At 38.6% G+C, this 23913-nt stretch overlaps 1 protein-coding gene across 5 annotated transcripts in view; it reads left to right on the top strand.

Moving 5' to 3' along the window:
• The window catches only part of ITPRID1 (ITPR interacting domain containing 1), a 128386-nt gene that overhangs the window by 69802 nt on the left and 34671 nt on the right, over positions 1-23913 (top strand). For all 5 annotated transcript variants that reach the window (XM_073238639.1, XM_036990587.2, XM_036990586.2 and 2 more), the window contains exons 10-11: positions 21310-21392; positions 21768-23066. In XM_073238639.1, the coding sequence (XP_073094740.1) occupies positions 21310-21392; positions 21768-23066 (1382 nt within the window). The remainder of the gene's footprint in view (positions 1-21309; positions 21393-21767; positions 23067-23913) is intronic.

Below are 23913 nucleotides of genomic sequence, written 5' to 3'. Positions count from 1 at the left end.
AACTTTGCAGAACATAACTTAATCCAGTATCACAGATTTCTGTTGTTCAGACTTGATAAAGAGGAAGAGCTTTGAATGTAGAAGAATAGAAGATTTTTTTATGTCCATCATACTTATCATTTTCAGGTATCAATATCAAATATTGTATCCACTGGAGATTTCCCCAGGGAAATTGAAAAAGAAACTGGAAGTTTACATGGAGATACTGAATAAAAGATGTGGACCAAGGCATTTCTGGCAAAGCATACATTTTTCCTTTTTGTTTATTTTCCTGTGTGCATATTGCCAACTCTTTCTACACTTTCCAATACCTTCTCAGTATATTTTTTCACAAAGTAAATTTTTATGTCAGGTAAGCTAGCAAATCTAGTCATTTCAATTTACCCTTGGCATATCTACCTTTATGGTAACTTTCATTGTTTTCTCCCCTGGAGGTGATAATTTCTAAGCCTGCTATGAAGTATCATCCTCAGGGATTTTCCTTCACTTTTTTCTTGGGTGAGATTCTCTCCTTTCCTAGAGCTCATGTCTTTTTTTCTTTGGATCTCCTTTTTTCTTTTTTCCCCAGAGAATATCCTCCAGTGATTTCATTAGATGAAAAGGATGCAGAATCAAAAAACAAAACTCTGCCCTTAGCGTGCCTTTCTCATTAACTAGATAGTGGCCCTTCATGCCTGGCCCCCACTTATCAATCTAGGGCACCTTAGCGTCATCAACTTGGAGATGCCCTAGGATTGGATCTTTGCTGAATCCCTGTTTTTTGAGACTCCTCTATCTTGACTGATGTCTTCACTTTGATGGAGGATAGTCTCCGATAGCTTCCTAAGAAGTGTGAAAAAGGGTAGACTTTTAATACACCGTGTATCTGAAAATGCCTTTATCTTGTCCTTCACACTTGATATGTTGGCTCAGCATCAAATTCTACATTCATTTTCTTCAGAATTCTGAAGGCTTTTCTCCACTGTCTTCTTGCTTCCAATGTTATACTGTTGAGAAGTCTAAAGTCATGGTGAACACAGTTTTATTTTTCTCTCTCCTTAGAAGTTTAAACATTTTCTCATTATTGCTAGTCTTCTGAAATTTCATAATGATATGTAGGGGCCTCTTCCTATCCACTAGACTGGGTGGTCAGGGTCCATTTCAACACAAACTCTGTCCCCTCAGTTTTTAATTATTTGTCAATAATTTTTTAACACTGGTTTTCTCTTGCTGAAAATTCTATATTTTGCATATTTGCCCTAATGCCCTGGTTCTCTAATTTTCTCAAATTTGGTCTCCTGTTTTCCATTTCTTTACTTTGTAGTCTAATTTCTGGATGACTTTCTGAGTTTATCTGTCAGCACTTCTATAGAACTCATTTCTGTTTCCATAGATTTAATTTGTATGAAGTTTATACTGTCAGAATGCTTTCTTTCTGATTGTATCCGATTCTTGTGTCATGGTTGCAATGCTTTCTCTGATCTCTTCGAAGATATCAGTGGTATTGTGTATATTCAGGGATGTATGAACTTTCTGCTCATTGCATACTTTCTGTTTCATCCTGATTTTTTTCCAATTGCTTCTTGTGGTCTCTTTCATATGAGAAGTTATATTTACATACCCAGAAATCCTTGGTTGAGTGTTTAATATTAAGAATGAAAGACACTCTTAAAAGGTCATTAGAAGTTCTGAATATGTGGATTCATATTTGCTGTTGTTGAATCTGAGTTTAACTGTACGTCAATGTGGAATATCAAATTTTGGGAGGAATCCCTGTATTGATATATTTAGACAATTTCTCTCAGACTGGTCAGGGTCCTCATAGAATATTCTTCTAATCTCCTGATTGGAATAACAATCGAGTGATTAGTGATCTGGAAACTAGTCAAGAAGATGAAGAGGTTTTGGCTTTCAGTATTCAGTGTATACATGCCTATATTATGGTAACCATACCATCAACAGAAGGTCATTGGATCCTAGAACAAAGGAGCCTCTGTTTTTCAAATCCAGCAAAATATTTTGCTGGGGCGTAGGTGGGTAGCCACTCAGTATTGTGAGCTGGGAGAAGGAGAGTCTAGGGTCTTACTGCTTCTCAAACAGCTCTCAGCCAATCCCTGATATTTTCATGTCCACTTTGACCTCCAGATCCAGAAGTCATTGCTACTAAAAGTTCTTGTATCTTTGATGTTTTGAGGTAAAAACGCAACTGGTTCTCATTATTGTTGTTTTATGATTTTGCGTCCCCTGTCTAATTAATCAGTTAATCTCTTCCATTTGCTTTGTAGCTCTTAAAACTAGGTGTGTTTATCTCCTTCCAAGTCTCCCCATACATATTGTTAGTTCATTCTTTCATTTTCCTTTCAAAACAGCCTTATTAAGATATAATTTATATACCATAAAATTCACCATTTTAATATGTACAATTCAGTGGTTTTTAGTGTATTCACAGTTGTGTAACCAACATCACTAATTTTAGAAAATTTTCACCATACCAAGAATAAACCCCATACCCATTACCAGTCATTTCTTCATTTCCAGTGCTCCCTTCCCCTAGCCTGTGACAATTGCTAGTCTACTTTCATCTCAGTGCTTATTCTGGACATTTCACGTAAATGGAATTACACAATATGTGGTCTTTTGTAACTGGTTTCTTTCACTTATGACCCATTTTTGAGATTTATCTTTGTTGTCTCATGTATCAGTACTTTATTCCTCTTTATTGATGAATAATATTCTAAATGTGGCTTCTCTGTTGTATAGATGTGCCACATTTTATTTATCCATTTACCAGCTGATAGAAGTTTATCTATTTCCCACATTGTGGCTACTATAAATAGTAGCCTTGAACTACTATAAATAGCTGTCTTGAACGTATGTATAAACTTTTGTGTGGAGATACATTTTTATTCCTCTTGGGTGTATACTTAAGACTGAAATTTCCAGGTTATATGGTAGCTCTCTGTTTAATATTTTGAGCAACTGTCAAACTGTTTTCCAAAGCAGTTAAACCATTTTACTGTTCTACTAGCAATGAATGACTGTATATAGCTTGATCATCTTTTTTCCCATTTTTCCAATTTCTTTTGTTTGGACTATTTAATCTATTTAAGTTAAATGTAATTACTACAAAGTAGGATTTATGTCTCCCATTTTGCCATACATGATATGTCTTAATATCTTCTTTATTTCTCTATTTCTCCATTGCTGCACTCTTTTTAGTTAGGTATTTTTTAGTTTACCATTTTAATTATCTTGTTTCTTTTAGTATATTTTTTAGTTACTTTCTATGGGGATTACAATCTCTCAAAACCTTCCTGCTAGGATTAATACCAACCTAATTCCAATAGTTAATTTCCAGAGTACTGAAAAAGCTAATTTTGACTATTTTCACCAGTGTTCTTATTGCTTTTATGGAGTAATGGGGATTTGCATTTTATTTTTCCACTCTTCCAAAAGTACTTCTCTCTTTACTGTAGCTGTAATAAGTTTTTGCAAAGAAAAAAATTACATGTGTTCAATCTACCATTGAGTCTACATTTGTTTCATTAGTCAGTAATAATCGACTTAAAATTTCCTATTGGTAGAATATCAGTTACTAACACATGCCAGAAGGAAAGATATTTTTGGTTAAGGCCATCTTTCTTTAAACCTCCATATGATTAGTAGTCTGTTTTATTTCAGTCTAAAGCCAGATTCAGTGGGTATGTTTATATGTATGTTGTATACCCAACAGCACTCTGGCCCATTCTGAATTTCTCAGAAATAGAAGTATCATTTTGAACTCTTTATTGCTCTTTGTACATCATAATGACATTAAGTTACATTTGTGTCATTCTAGCTTATATTTTTTCTTCCTTGTAGTCACCTGTGCAGCAGCTCAAGCAGTCAGGTTTGTGCACATTTTTCAGATCTGAACTTTGGCTTTGAGCTAAGTGACTTGTCACAAAGGAATAAGTTAGTATGCAACAAGTTTAGGAATTGGATCCAGGTCACTGATATTAAAGTTTAAAGACCAATGTCCTTGACCCTAGGTACCATGGAGTTTTGGTCTGTTATTTAGTTCAAACCATCCCATGCTTAAGGTACCTGTGCAATCATTAATATTTTCTCAAGCACTTAAAGGAGAATGGAGAGGTCAGTCCATAAATGTTTCCAGTCAAACTACGCTTGATAAGAGAAGGCTGGAGCTAGATACCTTGCTTTTAGTGGTGAAGAAGGTGTGGAAGAGAGGGTGAGACTCAACTTAAGCTCAATAGCTTATTTAAAAGATAACTCTGTGGGCATTTTCACAGATTTATACATTTTCTAATAATTTAACAAATTTATTGAGTACCCACTTTACATCCAGAGTGATAAAGAATGCAGACAAAGCCTCTACAAAGGGAAGAAATGACAAACACCTCAAAAATAGAGCAATTACAGTAATTTTCATTGTTTTGTTCAATACTATATACCCAGATCCTTAGAACATATGCATATCCTGGTACACAATAGATGTTCAATAAATATTTGTGGAATTAATTAACTATTAAGATAATTTCAGGTGGTTTTAAAGGTTATAAAAAAGATAAAATGGGGAAATAGAGTAGGAAATGTCCTGGCATGTAGAGAACTATATTATATTGGATAATTAGGGATGGTTTTCTGAGGAGAGGGTATTGGACACTCTTGTTATCTGACTTTAGAATAGTAATTGTTTCTTTTTTGAAAACTACTTCAGAAACAACTGCTGAGAAAACTATTGACTCAGGAGCCCTGTTCATACTTTCAGATCACAAGGAATCCCAGAATGTCCTGTCCTGTTTTCAGGAGTAGAATGGCAGGAATGAATACTGCACTTCACTGGGGTGGGAGCGGGGTCTGTTACTAATGCTTCATCACCATTAGCCAAGGGACTAAATGTATATTCTTTTTAAGCTATAAACTGTAGACTGGAGAATATAGCTTAGGTTAATTTTATGTTAATTTTCTTAAGGAGAACATGAGTGGCTTCTAGAAAGTATGTATTGTAGAAGTTACCATAATCCAGAATTGAGCCCTTAGAAAATAAAATCATATAGGTTTTTTAAACACATATGGCCAATATGTTCTCATTTCTTCTTTGGACATGGACACAGGACTGACTAGTGGAAAAAAAACAAAGATTTGATATGTGTGCCTCAATGGAAAAAGTATGGACTTAAGAGCAAGTCATATGTACTATCTGGGTGACCTATGGTAAGTTATTTGAGGTCCACATGGAAAAATTTCAATATTTCCATAAGCGTGATAAAATCTACCCAACTTGGCAGTTGTAAGGATTAGAGACAACATGTACAGAACAGCACAAACTATGGCCAGCAGCAAATGGCAGCCACGACTGTTATGGTTGTTACTACAGATTCTTCTTTAAGTCATTTGCAAATCCTCTTCTGTCATTTTATGGACAGAGATCATGAAGACATTCTCAGCAGTTACCAATGTGTTGTCCTTAGTACTCTCTTAAGCAAAATGAGGCATGAACGGATTTTAAAAATGAAAATCCTTTCTGTGCTTCTTATAAGAAAAGTATGTGGAATTCCATAGACTTTGATTTTTAGATGTAATCAAGACGATTACTAGTAACACACTGAATGACTGCTTAAGGACTAATACCAGTGGTGTGACAGAGTTTACTGAGGATTCTAATTCAGTTCTCTGGTAAGAGACCTGGCTGCTTATAATGCTTTGACAACCGCTACAAGATGCCTACTATGTATGCAAACCTGTAAATTGTTGGAATTCTTGCAAATTTCAAGAACTGTGGTTTATTATTAATATATTGATACCATTATCTTGAACTGACCATGGTTTCCAATTGTGGCTCTTCTTGATTTTTTAAAAATGTAAATTATTATCAATTACTTTTTAAATTTATTATATTGATGGCTGGCCCTTCAGGGCTTAATGATGAATGTTTACATATTTGGGTCTTTTGCTTTCAAGAATTAGATTTTTTTAACTCATAGGTTCTAGAGTTAGGTGATGAATCATCCCTACCATTTGTGTTAGATTGGGGTCCCCAGAAAAAGGAAAAGATTTGTGTTAAAGTGATTTGTTAGGAAGTATTCCCAGGATAAACACCAGGGGAGTGGGGAAAGGGACCATGAAGAGAAGGAAATAATACCCTTTTTAAGACACTCTGGCACACATCAATAAAGATCTCATTTTTTCATCAGCTCATTGATTCCACAGGCACTATGTTATTTTAGCTTTGAAAATAGTTAGTACCTTAAATCACAAAGTAGATTCCCCAGATAGCTAGAAGAGTAGTTTTCAATGGCTTTTTTCTGATTTCCTCTGTGCCCAAAGCAAGAAACAGCATGAAGATTATGCACAAGTGAATGAGACAAAAAAACGCAAGACCAAATAGGTTTCTAAAATGCATATGTTGGCAGAATAAAAACATTAGCTTGTCTTTCAAACAATTGTCAGAGTCCCAAACCTCCCCTGCCTACTTTTTGCCTTTCCAAATCAGAGTACTCTGTTTATAAAAGGAGTGATGTTAATCTTGGTAGTTTGCATATATGGTGTGGTTGTCCTGGTCACATTCCAATGTAGATAATTACATCTTCTCTTCCTCAAACCCCCTGTTGCTTTTATCCCAAGCGGCACTCTTCTTTCCTTTCAAGCAACTGCTTCTAGGTACCACTGTGGGGTGGCCAACAGCTGCAGGGAGCTACCCCAAAGATGGTTGCACAACAGTGAGAGGTATGTTCATCCTGGTACAATTTGTCTATTGACTTGTTCAGTTTTTAAAGCATTTGGCATCTTTCAGGAAGAAAAGTCTGGAGCAAGGAAGATCCTCTTACTACTCCTATAACCTCAGCAGATTTGAAGATCTGCTCTAATTAGAGTGGAGATAACACCAACAATTTAAAAAGTCATGGATCTTTGCAAGTGCGTCATTAATGTAAAGAAGTTTCTCCATATCAAGCATTTCACTGATAACCTATAATAAAATTAGCCTTAAGTTTTAGATTGCCAAAAGTATCATACCCCCCTCCAGTACTAAACATTTGTGAGTTAGACAAGAGGGACATTAAAATAGTAACCGTATCTCCCCAACAGTTTCATGAAAAGAAAATGTCTATCAGCATGAAATAAAAGCCATCTTGCTTTTTGTGAAAAAAACTTCATTGTGAGTTGAAATAACAGAGTTTAGACAAGATTATTTCAGAGGAAACACATTCTGATTGGTCTCCTCCACTAACTTCTGCTCTTTAAACAAGTACCATACCTTACCCTCTGAATAATTCAAAGTCCATCTTTTGAGGAAGCAAATTACCACACTCTCGTGTAGTTTTCTGGTTTATACTAGCACCCCCTTCCAGCTGCTGTGGTACTTTAGGGTGCTATTCTACCTAAGATGTTTACTAAATTTGGACGAGAGAATGGAGACAAAATATTTGAATAGAAGAATATATTTGATTTTTTCAGAAGATGCTTAAATTCACTTCTAACACTACAAATCACTAGAGGAAAATAAAGTAAAGCCTCTTTTCTATTTGTAGCAATAGTAATGGTGGGGACAGAATTTCAGAAGCAGACTTCTATTTATTGTTGTTAGAGAAATCACACATGCTCTTCAGACATTTCCTGGTAGTTGTGGCCTCCCTTGGATCCCAAGGAAGCCTGGAGAAGACAGAAGCCCATCTAGCTCACAGGCTCTAGGAAAAATTATGCCCTCTAGGTACCTGTCAGTGGTACAGGAGCAAGAATGTGATGTCTGTACCCAGTCTAAAGCGTAACCATTTCTCCAAACTTAGGATCCTTTCTACTTTATGTACATCTCGCCGACCATTACCTAGTGTGTCCCTCTCTTCGCACATATGACCAATTCCCCACAGCAAATAGTTAGGGCTGTTCATGGGAAAATGTAGAGGGCAGGTTTACATTATGCTTCAGGGAACCTCCTCATGTTCCTTTCCTTCTGATCCACAACACTGCTTGCTAGAGGCCTCTGGGTATTGTCACCTCTTGGTGCTCAAGTTTTACAAAACTTTTGGCCAAGAAAGGGAAGAGCATAGCATGTTTCCTTACTGATTCATGGTCCAGTTCCAAGACAAAGTGCCTCCACAAGAAAGTGCCTCTCTCCTTTGAGAAGGTAAAAATGATGTTAGGAAAGGCTTTGAGCCAAGAAAGCAAAAAGACCCGAAACAGATTTCAGAAATTTCCCTTCCTTTATTGGGGCACTGTGTAGAACCCCATGATGATAGTTGAGTACTAAAATTTACCTCAACTATTTCTAATTTGTGAATAAGGAAACCAAGACTCATGAAAGTTAAATAACTTGCTCAGCTTCACCCAGCAGGCAAGTGCTGAAATCAGGATAAAACCCAGATCCCTCTGACCCCAATGGCATGCTCTACCCCATGCTGCAAATAACCTAACAGGTGTCACTTTATTATACAATGGGCTTAGCTGATGCAGACCACATTCTTCTAGAGGCCAAATGTATAAACTGGTGATCACATATGTCACGAGGGGGTGGGTGACACAAAGTATTTCAGGATTCCCTCTGTGTCCTCAACTGCTTGTTACCTTACAGTATGTCTGAGAGACAAAGGCCCACCCTGCTTTCTTCCATCTCTGTGTTTACCTTTGTCTTCATCCAAGTCCTAAAATTTACTAACGTTACCTTAAATCTGTCTCTATTAGTCATAATATTGTATTCGGTTTTCAAAATATATTTAGTCTCCTCACCTTTTCTTTGTAAATTCATGCAAAGCATTCTTTCTATATGTCCACAGGCTTTAGAGAACCATGCTGAGCCGATATGCATACTTACATTAGATATTTAGCGGTGGACATGGGGGTATGGTGATTTCCAGGCAATACATTTTTTCTCATAATAAAATGGAATGCTTAATGGCTACATTCCAAGGCCAACACTCATACTTGATATGTGAAGAAGGAAAGGCCCATGAGGGTAAATTATTTGCTCCAAGTGCCAGTGATACTTAGTGACAAATGCAAACCCCAAATTCTCAGTTCTGAGTCTTCAATTCTGATTATTTTATGAATAACCAATTCTCTGTCTAATATGTTCCTAACTTATTCCTTGTTTCAACCATATGTGTATAGCTAAGCTTAAGCAGGTAAACCCACTACACCATAGCATTTTCATGTCAAGAATAATGGTCTGATTTCTTTTCAGTCCCCAGAATTTACCTGAGTTCCTGGCAGAGAGCAAACACTCAAAAGTGTACTTTGAGAAGACAAATGATCACACAGGTTTTAAATAAAGTACATTTTTTAAACAGCTAAAAACAATCTTTTCTTAAAATATTTTTATAAATCTTTAAAAAATATCTTCCTTAATAAAATTATAAGTACTTAATCAAAATAAAATGACCTCACCTAAAATTAAAACATTATATTTCAGATTCAGCTATGCTGAATATTAATAAGAAGGTTCTTTACTGACAGATATTTGGTGATGATAAATCTTCGGTAAACTTTGTTAAGACTTTTTTGTCTATGGCCAAATCTGTGATTTTTCCAATGTTAAAAGATGCCCAAGTTGATTCTAGAATCAAAGAACAGACAGAAGTTCAAGTGGGTTGTAAACCTGGCAAAAACATGTTCTACTAAGAAAAAAAGAATTCAGCCTCAAAATCTGTTCTGTGCAAGCATGTTCTAGTTTTCCTTTTGTAATAGCAAAGTCCAGAAAAAAGAATCATAGCATCACATAAAGCAATGGAATATATTTTGTGTGACTCAAGATATTAAAATTGCTTGTCTGAAATTAGGCCGACCATATAACTCCTTTCAAAAAATCAATTTGAAATAGGCTACCTTACAACCACAATCATGCTTTAAATTGGTTGGATGACCTTATGTTCTGGGCACTGTCACTGTTAACATTTCAAAATACCATCACTAATCTGGTGCTAATAAGTAGAAATGTTTTTCTAATATATTTTTGTTTCCATTTTTACTGTTTATAGGTACATGATTGTCATTTCCCTTTGTTATCATGACTAACACAAAGATAGATATAACAACTTGATTTGACTTTTTTTCCCTGTAATAGATATTCAGGATTTCTCTTCTGAATAGATTTTAGCTTTTGAATCCAAATAGTTTTCACATGTCAGGGAAACCTCACTCTAAAGGGGGAACCAGTGCTGTTGGAGGCCCAGATAGAAGGATTTAGTTTTAAATGTGCCCAAATACTTTGTTCTAAGGCACTTTTACTCTTTGTAAGAGCTACAGTCATCCTCAGAGTTTATTCCCAAAACATTAGATATGAACTTCGGGAGAGGAGAAGCATAGTCTTATTTGCCACGTATCCCCTGAATCTAGCACATTGTCTAATACTACCTAAGCACTCAATAGAGAAATAATTGTGGAATGAACAAACACAGTAAGCTTTCTTCTAGAGGTTGGCTAGTCATCCGTTTTCAGATTATTTTACTGTTAAGAAGCATACCTTGTAAATTGTGTTTCTAAAACACATATTTTGGGGACAATGTTCTATGTTGCTACCAAATTAAATTAAAAGGCTTTGTTATTATTTTTCTTTACCACCTATTTTACCCTTAGTCTGTGGCTTGTCCACTAGACAAATTCCTCAAAGGCTTGGGCTGAGTCTTACAATTCTCTCTGTCGTCCATCAGTACCTGGCACAGAGTAGCCAATCAATAAATGGTTATTGTTAAAAAATAAATGAGAATATATATAAAATATGTATATATATATCATTGTAGCAGAATTTAAAGTGACTTAAAAGCAGTAAAAAGTAACACTAGTAGTGCAAAAAAATGCTGACAAGGAAGACATTCTTCAGAGAATGATCAGTACAAACAGGACAGAGATGAAAGTGATGAACTATGACAGCTATGGAGGGCAGTGCCCAATCCTCTGCCCATCATTCCTCTGAGCTGGAGGGAGTTAGGGTGCCTAAAAGCCCAAAGCTCTGTTTTATTAAAAAGCAGATTAATCAGAATTAAAATGAAAAGATACAATGCTATGTAAAACTAAATTAACCATGGCAAGGCAGTTTTAGTTGATTGTACTGGGCATATCCATCACATAAGCAAGAAAGAGCATATCCAAAGGATTTCACAGAAAACAGTTTTGAAAAGGAACAATTTACTGAGGCGGACTAGATTCAAGATGCCAACAAGAAATGGGGAAGCACGCAAGGCTGGCAAGAGGAGAAAGCTGTGATCATTCTTAGGTCTGAAGAAACAGAGAGAAAGAATGTTACTGGAGCCTGGTAAAAGGTGAAGCCTTAGAAAAGAAACGCCTCACCAGGTGTTACCATATGGCTCTTACCATAAAGGAATGCAGCCATTTTCAAAAAGTACCCTGAAGGAGGGGGTAGTGAATGGACACTTCATGCTCTTTCTCCTGCCCTTCCATCTCCTGCTCCTACTGAAGCCTCCCATTTACTGAACACGAGTGTAACCCCGGAGCACAGACAGGGCAGAGCATGACTGAAATGGGCAACAGAGGTAAGGAACGGCAAGTGGAGAACAACCAACACACAACTGGCTTCCCTGAGAGTTCCCCAGTGTCTCTGCTGCAGCCATGAGTTCCATGTTTCCTAGAATGCAGCTAGATGAAAATCATAAGCCTGATTATTGATGAAAATCTTAATTTTCTAGTTGGTGACTCCAAAATTTTTTTCCCCTTTCCATCCTGAACTACTACTTTTAATGAAGTAGGCTGCCATGTAAAAGGACTATTGCCTCTTACTTACCGAGCATTTGACATAATCACCTGCCAATCAACCAGTTAACTCAAGCAAGGAAACTGTTTTCTCCCAGACAGCCTCACAAGAGAAAAAACACTTGGACTAGTTATCTCTAGAACTATGGTAGTTGAATCTGTACAAATATTAAAAGCCCCAAAGAAATTGGATATGACAAAATTTGCAATCCACTTTTTGTCTCAATGATGGGGACAAGTTCATCTTGCCTTAGAAACTTCTACTGCTTTCAAATATGAGATAATTAGCACTGGATCTAAGTGAAAATTGGTCATTACATTCTTCCAGGACAAGGAATGTAGATTTACTATTAAAAATTGGATCTGTGCTGCTTCATTTTGTCTCAGGAATATCTAATAAATAAGTATCTATGTAGACAAAGAAGACATGTGTAGTAAAACAATACAGTCTTTATAAAGTCATATAAATGTTCTGTTTCAGAGATACAGGATTAAAATTCTAACATGTTTCCCAAGGTTCTGCATGCCCATGCCACTGATTAGTTTATGCCCCTTAGCTCCAGGCATACTGGCCCCTTTTCTCCTGTGGGTAGAAACTTAACATGTGGGGGTAGAGGAAGCAGAGCAAGGTATTACTAATCATACCCTTTGAATATATTACTCTAAAGTATCCTTTCAACAACTGTTAAGGTAATGTGTTGATAATTTTTAAGAAAATGGTAGTGAAAAGATGCCAGAGGAAGCAATGTGAATTATGTATTTAAAAATACAATGGTCAGACCATGGGGCCAATAGAGAAGGTTTTTTATGTTCATTACCTCTCAATCAGCTTCCTTGTATTAGATACTGGAAGATAGTGGGGACACATGAGTTGCATTTTAAAGTGGAAGTTTTGCAACTTAAGAATTCTATACCCTTCTGAGTTGTCATATATATGTAAAGCAACATTTCAGATAAGCAAAGTCTCAGGAAGCAGAGCACTTGTATATTCTTTCTGAAAAGGAAAAAGGAAATGTCAAAGATGTATGTATACCAGCTGACTGAATGAGGAAATTCTGTTTAAGAGAACAGGCAAGACAAAGTCTCAGGGATTTTAAATTATGCAGGTATACTAGAAATATTATGAAAATTTCTTAAAAGAGAATGAACATTTAACAAGTTATTTAATAACAATATTCTGGATCTAAAATCCTAGATCATGTCGTAGAAAGCTGAATGTAGAAGAAAATAAAACAGTCAACAAATACTGATTAATTGGGGGGTCAATACCATTCAGTTCTTGATGTTGATAATTGCAGTTTGAAATCTGTTTGAATATCTGAAGTTTCCACTAGTTAAATTTAAAAACACTCTATCTGCCTTCTGAATTACCAGAAGGAAAAAAAGCAATCACAATAAATACAGTCCACTTGGTGAAAGAATAAATTTTGAAAATTAATTATATTAATAACACTACCAAATATTGAGGCCAGGAACTCTGCTAAATGTTGTACTCCCCTTTAATCCTCATTTAAGTCTCTAAGACAGCTATTTATGATGCAGTTCAAAATTAGGTCTGCTTAAATGCAAAGTTGTGGTCTTTATTAATACAACAGGAGGATAGCAAATATAGATTACAATTTGTGTCCCAAGTCTCATTGATTAGTATTAGCCATTGATAAGTATTCTGATGCTGAATCCCAGCTCAGCACAAAAGACTGTCATGGTCTATTAGTGATGCCTATTTTTAGAACAAGAGAGATTTGCATCAAGTAGGCCACATACTTACCACATTAATGACAGTTACAAAAATAAAAAACATAGAATTACAAATAAGACCAAATGCATATCTTCTGAGAATAGTTATAGATGGAATAAACACATCTAACAAAGGAAAATACTCAAAGATCATTTAAAAATATTATCTACATTTAAAATAATCATAGGAATGTAAAAAGAAAAGAAAATGGGCAAAGATCTACCCAAAAAGTACGCCAATGCAAAAAAAAGGAAAGAAAAGAAAACAGGAATTACAACATTACTTTTAGATAAAATGGAATTCAAGAAAAGAGGTACATACAAAAATTTATTAAATAAGGCCAAAGCTATGACAAGAGGCAGAGACATAGTACTTTCTCTGTTTAGCAACTACAGAATGACAATAAATGAATTATTTGACTCATGACAGTAAGAAAATGTAAATATTACCATTAACTCAAGAAGTAGGAATTCTGAAAAATCAATAACTATTGAAGAAATTAAGTTGTCAAATAATTTGATCTTTCAAGATACACCATGGTCAGTGGTTTTTATGGCTGAGCTCCTTTAAAAGTTCAAGGAAATGATATTCCATAAGCTTTCCAAGCTGCTTCTCTCAAAGAGAGAAACCTATCCAGTTATTTTTTTATACAAGCAGTATCATTATGAAACAAAATCTAAAAAAGAAATGCATGTGCTCACTTATACACATATGTGCACAGATGCACAAAGTATCCGCAATTTTCCATAAAGAAAAATTCACAATATATTATATGAAAAGCAGAACATAAACTGCTATGATTATTATTTTACAAAACAAAACACATATACATGTGCACAAAGAAAATGTACTGGATTGTAATACATAGGCATATTATAGCAATTTTTCTACATGGTTAGACCATATGTGATTTTAGTTTTATTTTTATGTTTACATTTTGTAAGTCTCCTTCACCACCATGTATTAGCTCTATAATGCTTAAAAAAACAACTAAGTGGTATTAAGCCAAAAGAAGTTAGTTTTAGAGAATCAGCTTTTGTTTTTTTAAATGTTTCAGGAAGGTCATTCTGACTAAAGGAGAATATTCTGACTTAGGAGAAACTGCTATATTTGAAGCAATAAATGTAGACAGAGAGAGAAAAGGAAAAAAGGAAGAATTCCCAGGTTATAAGAAAAAGATTGGAACAAAAACCTGAGCAGGGTACTAATGCAAGTTATCAAAACCATATATAGAAGTCTTTATAGGCTAGAAATTCCTGTGTCCAAGTCTTATGGCATAGAAGGAAGAATTAAATTGCTTCAGGACTATCTGCCACAATCATGAAAATTCTCAGCCGTTCTTCCGTTCTAGGAACAGAGTCAAGACAAATACAAGCTCCATGAGTGAATACATCTTTGTTGATATGTGGAGTTTGTAGAAAGGTGTAGGACCCCACAAGCGGCCCAGTGGACATTTGTTAAGTGAAAGACTGGAGGTTTGTAGTAGAGCACCAGCAAGGTCTCTCTCGTGGCGTATTCTCTTCAGAACATTAAGAGGAATTTGACCTAGAGCACAAATGTGTTTCAAAGCCATAGGTAACACAAATGGATTTCAGAATGAAGGTCAGAATCATCCTTAACTGGATGGAACCATGGTCCCAAATTAGCCAGATCAAGTTTCACAAGAATACAAAACAGAGACCGATCTTAGCATAACCCAGCACTGGGAGCACAGCATCTGACTAGACTAACCATAGGCCGTGTGTACAGAAGTGGAGTATCCAGAAGTAGGGAAAGGGCAGTTCTCTGCTCCATGCTGGTCAGTCCATATCTCCACTACAGAAACTAGTTCTGGTACCAGATTTTGCAGCAAACATTATTAAGTAAGAGCTTATTTGAAAGTACAAACCACACATGGCCTGGAAGCCCCGCCCCGTGAGCTGACTAAAGGGTCTGGGGAGACCCAAGTTGAGGAGAAAAGGCAGAGAGTACAAGAAAGCTGTCTTAAGGAAAAGGGATGAAACACGTTCTGTATTAATCTATAGAGCAAACCATAATCAACACATGGAAGATGCTAGTGTAGATTCAGCTCAATATGAGGAAGCATTTTCTAAAAGGTATGATATGCTCTGACTAGACAGGAGTAGGTCCCCACCAACTGCAAATGTGTAAGCACTAGTTAGACGGCCATCTCTAAGCAATGTTCAGGTAGGGCTTCCTGCACGGGACGGGGAGTGGCACCAGCCTGGCTTTCAACCTGGGGGATTGGCTATGACCCATGGAGGTTTTGTTTGTTCTACAAAACATATAAAATTAGTTTTTTTAAACTCCTCTCAGGGCACACATGCTCCGGAGTGCCAACAATCCACACTGCTCCCTATTGTCTTGAGTTCTAGCTGCTTCCCATACTTAGCTACGTACCAGCCCGTAACGGCAGTGAGTTGGCATCACCTGCAACGCCCAGTGCACTTCCAAGATGACTGGTTCCTGTGATGCAGCTTCACCACAGAGCTGTCTGAGAATTTTCTACCACTGGGGGAAGAAGAGAGGAACGTGGCAAAGAAACAGGCCAAGTAGGATAGATCAATGGAGATGTGGACCCTAACAGTCTAAGGCTGACCCATGTCTTTTGCCCTAGAGTGCGGCATACAGCACACCCGTAGACTCCTTTTCCTTTTCTCCCTCCTCTTATGTTTTGGTTCCATGGGCTTTCTTTTTTCCTGTGCCTCTAGGGTCTCAAGCTATGCCAAATGTAAAACTTGCCACTTATGATTCAGAAATTTTTATTACCAACTCAGCTCACAAAAGCAGCCTTTCAAGTTGACTTTTCCTTAGTACATTTAGCCCTTGCAGACACTTCTGGGCTGGGCCCGCTCCTGCGTTCTGAGACTGGTGTAATGCTGCCACCTGGCGATTGTTCAGACAAAGTGCCCGAGGCATCTGCCTCCTCCCAGGTAGGGGCAAACTAATTAGGAGGGTAAAATCTAACTCTGAAAACAGTCCTGTGCTGAAAAAGGCAATTTCTATAATAAATAGTAACATTAATAATAATACTCATTAATGTTATTTAATAATGATATTAATAGTAATTGAGTTCTACTAGATAGGAGAGGATACTATTATCTATTAGAAAATATTATCTATTATCTAGATAATACTAATATCTAATAGATAATACTGTTAGTACTACTTCCATTACTCTTGCCAGATGCCATACTGTCTTCCCCTAACTCATGCCCTCCCTCTTAGTACGTACTAGGTGTGAGGGTGTGGGTGTGAGGGTGTGGGAGTTTGTTTAACAGTCTATCATAGCCACCCTAGGTGATTTCTCATCCTTTGTTTTATTCAGTTCCGACAACCCTAAGATAATATTTAAATTTGCAAACCTATTTTGAGATGTGTATCATCTAAGTTGCTGAGAAGCTGGTTTATAGGCAAGAAAGATTTTTAGCCTCCTCAAGAAACTAAACCATTTATAAATAGGTCTATAGTTTCCTTGATGACCCTCTCAAAATGATTCAGATGCTCATATTTGACTCCTAAAACACACGATAAATCAGCCTCCCCTCCTGAGAGAACTATGCCCAACTCCACAGCTGGTTTCACCCATCAAAGAGAGACTCTCAAAATCTGGGTGGTTCAGAAATGCACTTAAGCAAGTTTCAGAGGTTAATTTTGTTTGTTTTTGTTTTTGTGCTTGACACAAATGCAGTTAACTAAAAGCAACAGTTATAATATAAATATACTACACACTTATAAAATATCCACAAATACTTTAAGAAAAAAGATGTCCTGTGACTCTGGTACATTGTCATTAGCAAATAAGCAATTACTGAATGATAACGGAAATGAAAAGGTGTAGGTGCATTCAGGACATGTTTTCTTTCACCTCCATATTCCTGGATTTTTAGGGACCCTTTATGTTTGTGGTTGTTTATTTTCATTTGGACCAACTTGGTATGGACCAACCAGCATATGGATGAATAGACTTTAACATATCATTTTGTTCTAGTGCTCTAATGTATAATTTCATTCTAGAGTTGTAAGAAGAGGAATAGCTACAATTTTGCATGAAGCTAGAATAGTAATTGCCGAGAGATTATCTGGAACCTTTAAAGAACAATGATATATCAGGAGTCCTTCACAGCTTGTGGTACAAACGTGCACCAAATCATGTAGAATAAACATTTCCATGGTCTGTTTCATCCATCTTTCTGCAATGTTCAACCCTCCTGTTGAATATCTTTGGGTCCCCTAATGTTTATGCAGTGTGAGGATGGAGAGGAGAGGTGGAAGTCAATCCTGCCTTGCTCTCTTGCAGCCACATGCTCTGCCTACTGCAGAGGGGCCCTGGGGGATGAGCAGAAACAGGCTGTCTTTGATCCTGAAACACATAAATGTGGAACAGGAGATTTGTGTGGAAAAGTCTGGAGGCTGGGATGCCCACTGTGTAAGGTTATTCTGTAGAGGGGCTCCAGCCAAAGTGACCAGGGCCCTTTGCATAGTATCCAAAAAATACTGAAAAATTCTTCATTGAGCTTTTGAAAGGTTTCTGCTATGATAATTATTTATTTTGTACCCATAGTTGATATAAGGAGGAAAACAGTTACTTTTTTTCCTATTTTAAAAGGACCTGAAGAGTTTTAATATTGGCTGAGTTAATAATAACAAGAGTAATGAAGTCTTAAATAAATGTCACTGTTTTCTCACTTGGATTATTTCTGATGAGAAATCTGCTGCCTTTACTATGTTTTTTCTTCTATGTGTAATGTGTCTTTTATTTCTGGTTGATTTTAAAATTTTTCTCTTTATCATTGGTGCTGGACAATTTGATTTTTTGTGACTTGTTATATAGTTTTCTTCCGATTTCTTGCGCTTGAGGTTTGTTGAACTTCTTGAAACAAACTTTTCCTTGAAATATTTCTTCCAGTGCTCCCCCTCCTCTTTGGGATATTCCTGTTACTCATATATTCAGTGACTCGGAATTAATTGCCCCACAGCTCAATGAGGCTTTTCTGATTACAAAAAAGTTCTTGTTCATTCTTGTCTCTTGTTTGGGATATTTTCTGCAGTGATGTCTTCAATTTCATTAATCTTTTCTTCTGCAATCTCTAAAATGTTGTTAATCCCATCACGTATAAATTTTAACAGAGAGAATGTATTTTTCACCTCTAGAATTTCAACTTGCATATTTTTTTTGTTTCTCACAATCTCCACTTAACATACTTAATCTTCCTCCTAGCTTCTTAAACATATGAGCTATAATCATAATAAATATTTTAATGTCCTTGTTTGCCAACTCTATCATCAGTTCTAGGGTGGTTTCAATTGATTGATTTCTCTCCTTGCTATGGGTCATATATTCCTGCTTCTTTGCATACCTGATATTTTTTATCAGATTACAGATATTGTGGATGTTACCTGTGGGTTCTAGATATTACTGTATCCCTATAAATAGTCTTGAGCTTAGATCTGGGACACAATTGAATGACTTGGAACAGTTTGATCCATTCAGGTCTTGCTTTTAAGATTCATTAGGTGGGAACAATGTTTGTTCTAAGGCTAAATATTCATCACTCAGACAAGACTTTTGTGAGTGTTCTACTGCACCACTGTGAGTTATGAGGTTTTGGAAGCTGGCCGGTGGGGGCATGCACTATCCTAGACCTGGGTGGGCACTGAGCACTAATCTTCTCATCTTTTCCATGGTCCTCTCCTCAGTCTTTGGTATTTTCCTACGTGCATGGACTTGATTAGTATTCAGCTGAATACTCAGGAAAGATGTTCTAGAGTTCTCTCTTGGTGCAGCTCTCTCCTCTCTCCCACTCTACCCTGGCAACTCTAGCTAGCTTTGTCTCTCCAGACCTTAGTTCTGTCTCCTTAACTTAGGGAGCCTGCCAGGTGCTGCCTGGGTTCACCCTGTCTAGACCACAGCCTGTAAACTCCCTCAAGGCAGGAAGCTGGGTATTGTAGAGCTCACGGTATTTGTTCCTGCCTCTCAGCACCTGCTATCTGATGTCCATTTTCTTGAAACCATTTTTTCACACATTTGTCCAATTTTTCGTTGGTTCAAGAGGAAGGAAAAATCTAGTTCCTATTATTCCAGCTTGCCAGAAGCAAAAGTCTTTTTTAGGTCTATGACTAGTAAATATTTTCCACATTTTACCCTTAAATATGTAACAAGAAGTAACAGCTAGGTCAAAGACATTTCTCAAAACTCAAAACTCTCAAAGCTTTCTCAAAACTCTGCTCAGATCTCCTCCATCTCTCTACAATTTGACTATTAAAAACCCACCACCTCTATTTTTAGCCTTTCATTTTATTTGAGGCTGAATCAGTGAATATGGAGTTTATAGATTTTGATTCTATGCAGCTAGGTTCCTTCTGCTGCACTGTCCTCAGGACGAGGTGGGCGGGCTCCGGCCAGGGCAGACTACCTGTGGGGCCATGTCTCCACCGGCTGCCATGCTCAGACTCACAGTACGAAGGCTGGGGAGACACGGCCATCGAGAGAGGGCAGGTGCTGCTGACCTTGCCAGCGGAGCCGTCCCTGAGGTGGGGTCTAGAGCACCTTAGCAGAGGCTGGCTTGTTCCTTTGTTTTTTCCTCCTAACTCCTCTGCGGCAGCTTGTTCTTCACACAAAGGCAAATGCCCTATTTCTCACTTAGGTAGAGCAGATTCTAAACATTACATCCAGCAACAATCAGCTTTCCCCTTTCAACTCACTCCACAGACCCGTGCTCCGCCTTTTCTCCCAAGATAAACAAGGCTCCTCCTGCTTCTTGAATTTAAGGAGGCGACATTCCAACCACCCCCCTCCTAGGAGACTTCCTATTCTAGACTATACTGCAGTGTAACTGGAAGCATTTCTCATTAGAAAGAAAAAAAACTACAATTTAATTTTTGGCACCGTTACCCTGTAGTAGCCATCCATTTCTCCACCTCCATTAATATAAATAATGTTTATGAAAGAAGTTAGATTTAGAATTTCAAGATGCTCACGTTTACCATTATTACCTGCTCACATATAACATTGCTCTTTCTGTCCCTTCCAGTCTCTTGCAATGAACAAGAGCAGCAGTCTAAAACAGAAGCACAGACCTGTAGTCACATAGAGACCAGATGAAGCTAGGAAGGGGTTCTTATGCAATATTTAGTAAAAAGAAAAAGAATATGTATGTCTTAGTTCAGGCTGCTATATCAAAATACCATAGATTGGGTGGCTTATAAACAACAGAAATGTATTTCTCACAGTTCTAGAAACTAGAAGTCCAAGTTGAAGGTTCTGGCAGATTCAGTGTTGAGCACCCACTTCCCGATTCATGAATGGTCAACCTGGGGCAAGAGAGCTCTCGGTGGCGTCTCCTTTAATGGCATTCATCCCATTAATGAGAGATCTGCCCGCATGACCTAAACACCTTCAAAGGCCCTACCTCCTAACACCATTACCTTGGAGGTTAACATTTCAACATATGAATTTGGGGGTGGGAGTGACATAATATTCAGTCCCTTGATATATATATATATACATGATACATACATACACATAAACATACAAATTTTGGATTTTATTGTTTTGCTAACTTGGCATTTAAGGCATATGCATTTCCTTCTGGATTTTCTTCCCCTTAGTAAAGATGCATCTCATAATCATATTGTTATTTAGTCTTAAGAGATGTTAGTTACTATTCCTGTGTTTCTTGTTTTTACTACTTGTATCAGGAAACCACTGTTGTAATTTTACGTGGACCCTCTGACAATTGGGGAAAAAAAAGTCTTTTGAATTTTCTCATTCATTTACACTTCCATGCAGTGAGCATTTATGAAGATACACAGCATGTGAGACATACAGAGGGTTTGATACCCGTCCTGTTGGCCCTTCACTGACCCCCAGCTTCTTTTTCTTTCTGTAGGTGCCACAGTGAACAGAGCAAACAGCTGCCAATCTGACAGCAGCGGGTTCCTGGAGGAACCACCCGAACCACCACCCCTGCAGGTAGATGGCCACGTGAGGGTTGGAATAAGAATAGAAGGAAAGATCAGTTTTCAGTGTGCCAGCGCCATCCATAGGAAAGGAGAAGCAGTGCTTAGGAAACACACCCCAGGCACCACCCAAGGGGCAATGGGGCCACATGGGCCAGGCGCCAGAAAGCTCAATGTTCCTTTCCTTTTTATTTTCTTTGGGTTTTACGAATAAGAAAGCTGAGTCTCACGGAAAGAGGGTCCCAGTTAAAGTAGCAGACTGATGTAAACCTGAGTCCGTCACCCCGCTCTTCTTACGGTAATGAAAAGGGGAAACACCAGTGCCGTTCAGACCGGGCGCCTGCCCCCTCCCCGGCCCGTCTGCCTTCATCCTGCTTCCCTCCCGCAGATGCCGTCCTCGCCAGGCGGGCAGAGCCCTGCTGGGAACGAAGGTAGAAGGCCTGGGGACCAGAGCCGGTGCCCGGGGTCAACACAGGGCTGCCGGCAAGAGTCGCACGAGTCTGGCTCCAAAAGTACGGTGAGCACATCATTTTCAAGTCAAGGCTGGGGTGTGTTCGAAGAAAAGGCCTCAACATCCAAGGGGGAGAAAGAGTCTCAGTTTCAGGCCGTGGAGGGCCCTCCGGAACTGATGACCCAAGACATGGCCCTTGACAAGACCACCACGAGGGGAGAGCACACAAGGAAAGACAGCCCCCCGAGAGAGCGCCCGGCCAGCACCCGGACTGCGCACGGCGCTCCTGGGGGTGCAGAGACCTCCAAGGGGGATGGTCCTCTGGGGGTCACGGTCACCCGCATCCCGGAAGTGAAGGGTGAGTTTCCGAGGCCGGCGGGAGCTGGGGACATGAATGTGCAACGCCACCACTGTGATCAAAGATCACCCGGAATGGATCGTGCTCGAGACAAGTTCCTCCACATTGACTCTGCGGCCCCTAGAAGAGCAGAAGGCAGTAAACGCTGTCCTGACATCAACACTTCACTGACACAAGAAAGTCCACCACAGCATGTTCCTAAGTCCAGCGATGTCATGCCTTATACAGCTGACCTTACCCAAACTTCTGAAAGGTCCACTGCCCACCCAGATAAACTGGCTGGAAATACTCCCCATGGGAAGCCAAGGGGTAGGGCTTTGGGTCAAATGCCACCTAGGGCAGAATCTGAGATGGGGAACCTTCCCTGTAATGCCGACTTGAATGCTCTTAGCTCCAAGCCTGTGACAATCCAGATGTCCCCCAGTCTGCTATCGGCTGCTCTGAATGCTGTGGCCCTGGGCACTGATTCTAGAGGAACAAGTTTAGAATGTACTATGTGTGACCCTGCTGCCACAACAGAACCAGGATTAGGGACAGCAGTAGGACGGTTCAGTGACATTTCCATGCAGACTTATGTATGTGAGCCTGCGCTCCGGCATTGCTGGTCAGCTCCAGGTACCACGGCCCAGCCCCTCACCGAATCTGTCTGTCTAGACACAGGCTTCTCCGGTACCTGCCCAGCAGGCATCTGCCACTCTGTGCCTGCCCAGTGCTGCGACTGCAGGCATCACCATCCCCACGGCCCCTCCGACAGGACAGGCCCCGACCCTGCATGGCCAGTCTGTGGGCACTGCCCCAGCCCTCATAATCATCTGGAAGCCCAGATCATGAAGACTTTGAAAGTCCTTCAGGACAGCACAGTGAGGGAGCTGTGTTCTGTAAGTATTTACTCTGTAAGGATGGGAAGGCACAGCAGTAACTTTAACACCCAAGGCGTAATGTTCAGTCTTTCCCCCATGAAAGTGAGCTCTCGGAGCATCCGTTCCCATGGCAAATCAGAAGTACTGTCTGTAGAGTACTTTGCTTATGAAACAGTCTCACAAATGTCTTCTTATCTGACTTCCAGTCACCTTTGTAGTAAGGACAGCAAATTTTATCATTCATCTCTATTTTACAGAGAGATATAGAACAATAAATTCATAAGTAATTGTAAACCCCAGTGCATCTGCTGTTCAGTCTAACTGAACGACTGTCTTAAATGCACTTAGCTGTACAATCTTGCACAAACCATTTAATCTCTCTGAACTTAGTTCCTATTTTGTAAAATAGATTATTCATGGCACTGACACAGATTTTTAGATTAAATGAAAGCTTGTAAAGCACTCCACACACTCAGACACTCAGCACAGTGCCCAGCACATAGAAAACCCTAGAAAATGTTAATTGTGTGATTGCTACTCTTTTACCAATTTTTGTTACTATCTTATTGCTCAGGTCTTGAACCTAGAGCTTCTCATGTCAAATAGAGAGACTTTGGGTCTACCTTTGCTAACCTTGTTTAAAAGTGAACATTGGGGTTACTGAGAACTGAATGACCACACACACAACCCCAGTCCTGTTCAGCCCCTGATAAAACAATAAGCATTTAATGAGTCCTTCCACTGTCCCCTCTTCAGCATTTCTCAAGGTGAGAAATATCTAAGCTATCAAGGTCAGCCATTGATTAAAAAAATTAAAAGGGTATCACAAAACTACACGTACAGAGGTTGAAAAAAACAGTGACAC

The sequence above is a fragment of the Manis javanica genome, chromosome 6, assembly GCF_040802235.1.
Source record: "Manis javanica isolate MJ-LG chromosome 6, MJ_LKY, whole genome shotgun sequence".
In the NCBI taxonomy this organism is placed as follows: Eukaryota; Metazoa; Chordata; class Mammalia; order Pholidota; family Manidae; genus Manis; species Manis javanica.
Note: the sequence above shows the minus strand (reverse complement) of the source record. Positions and strands in the feature narration are given on the sequence as shown.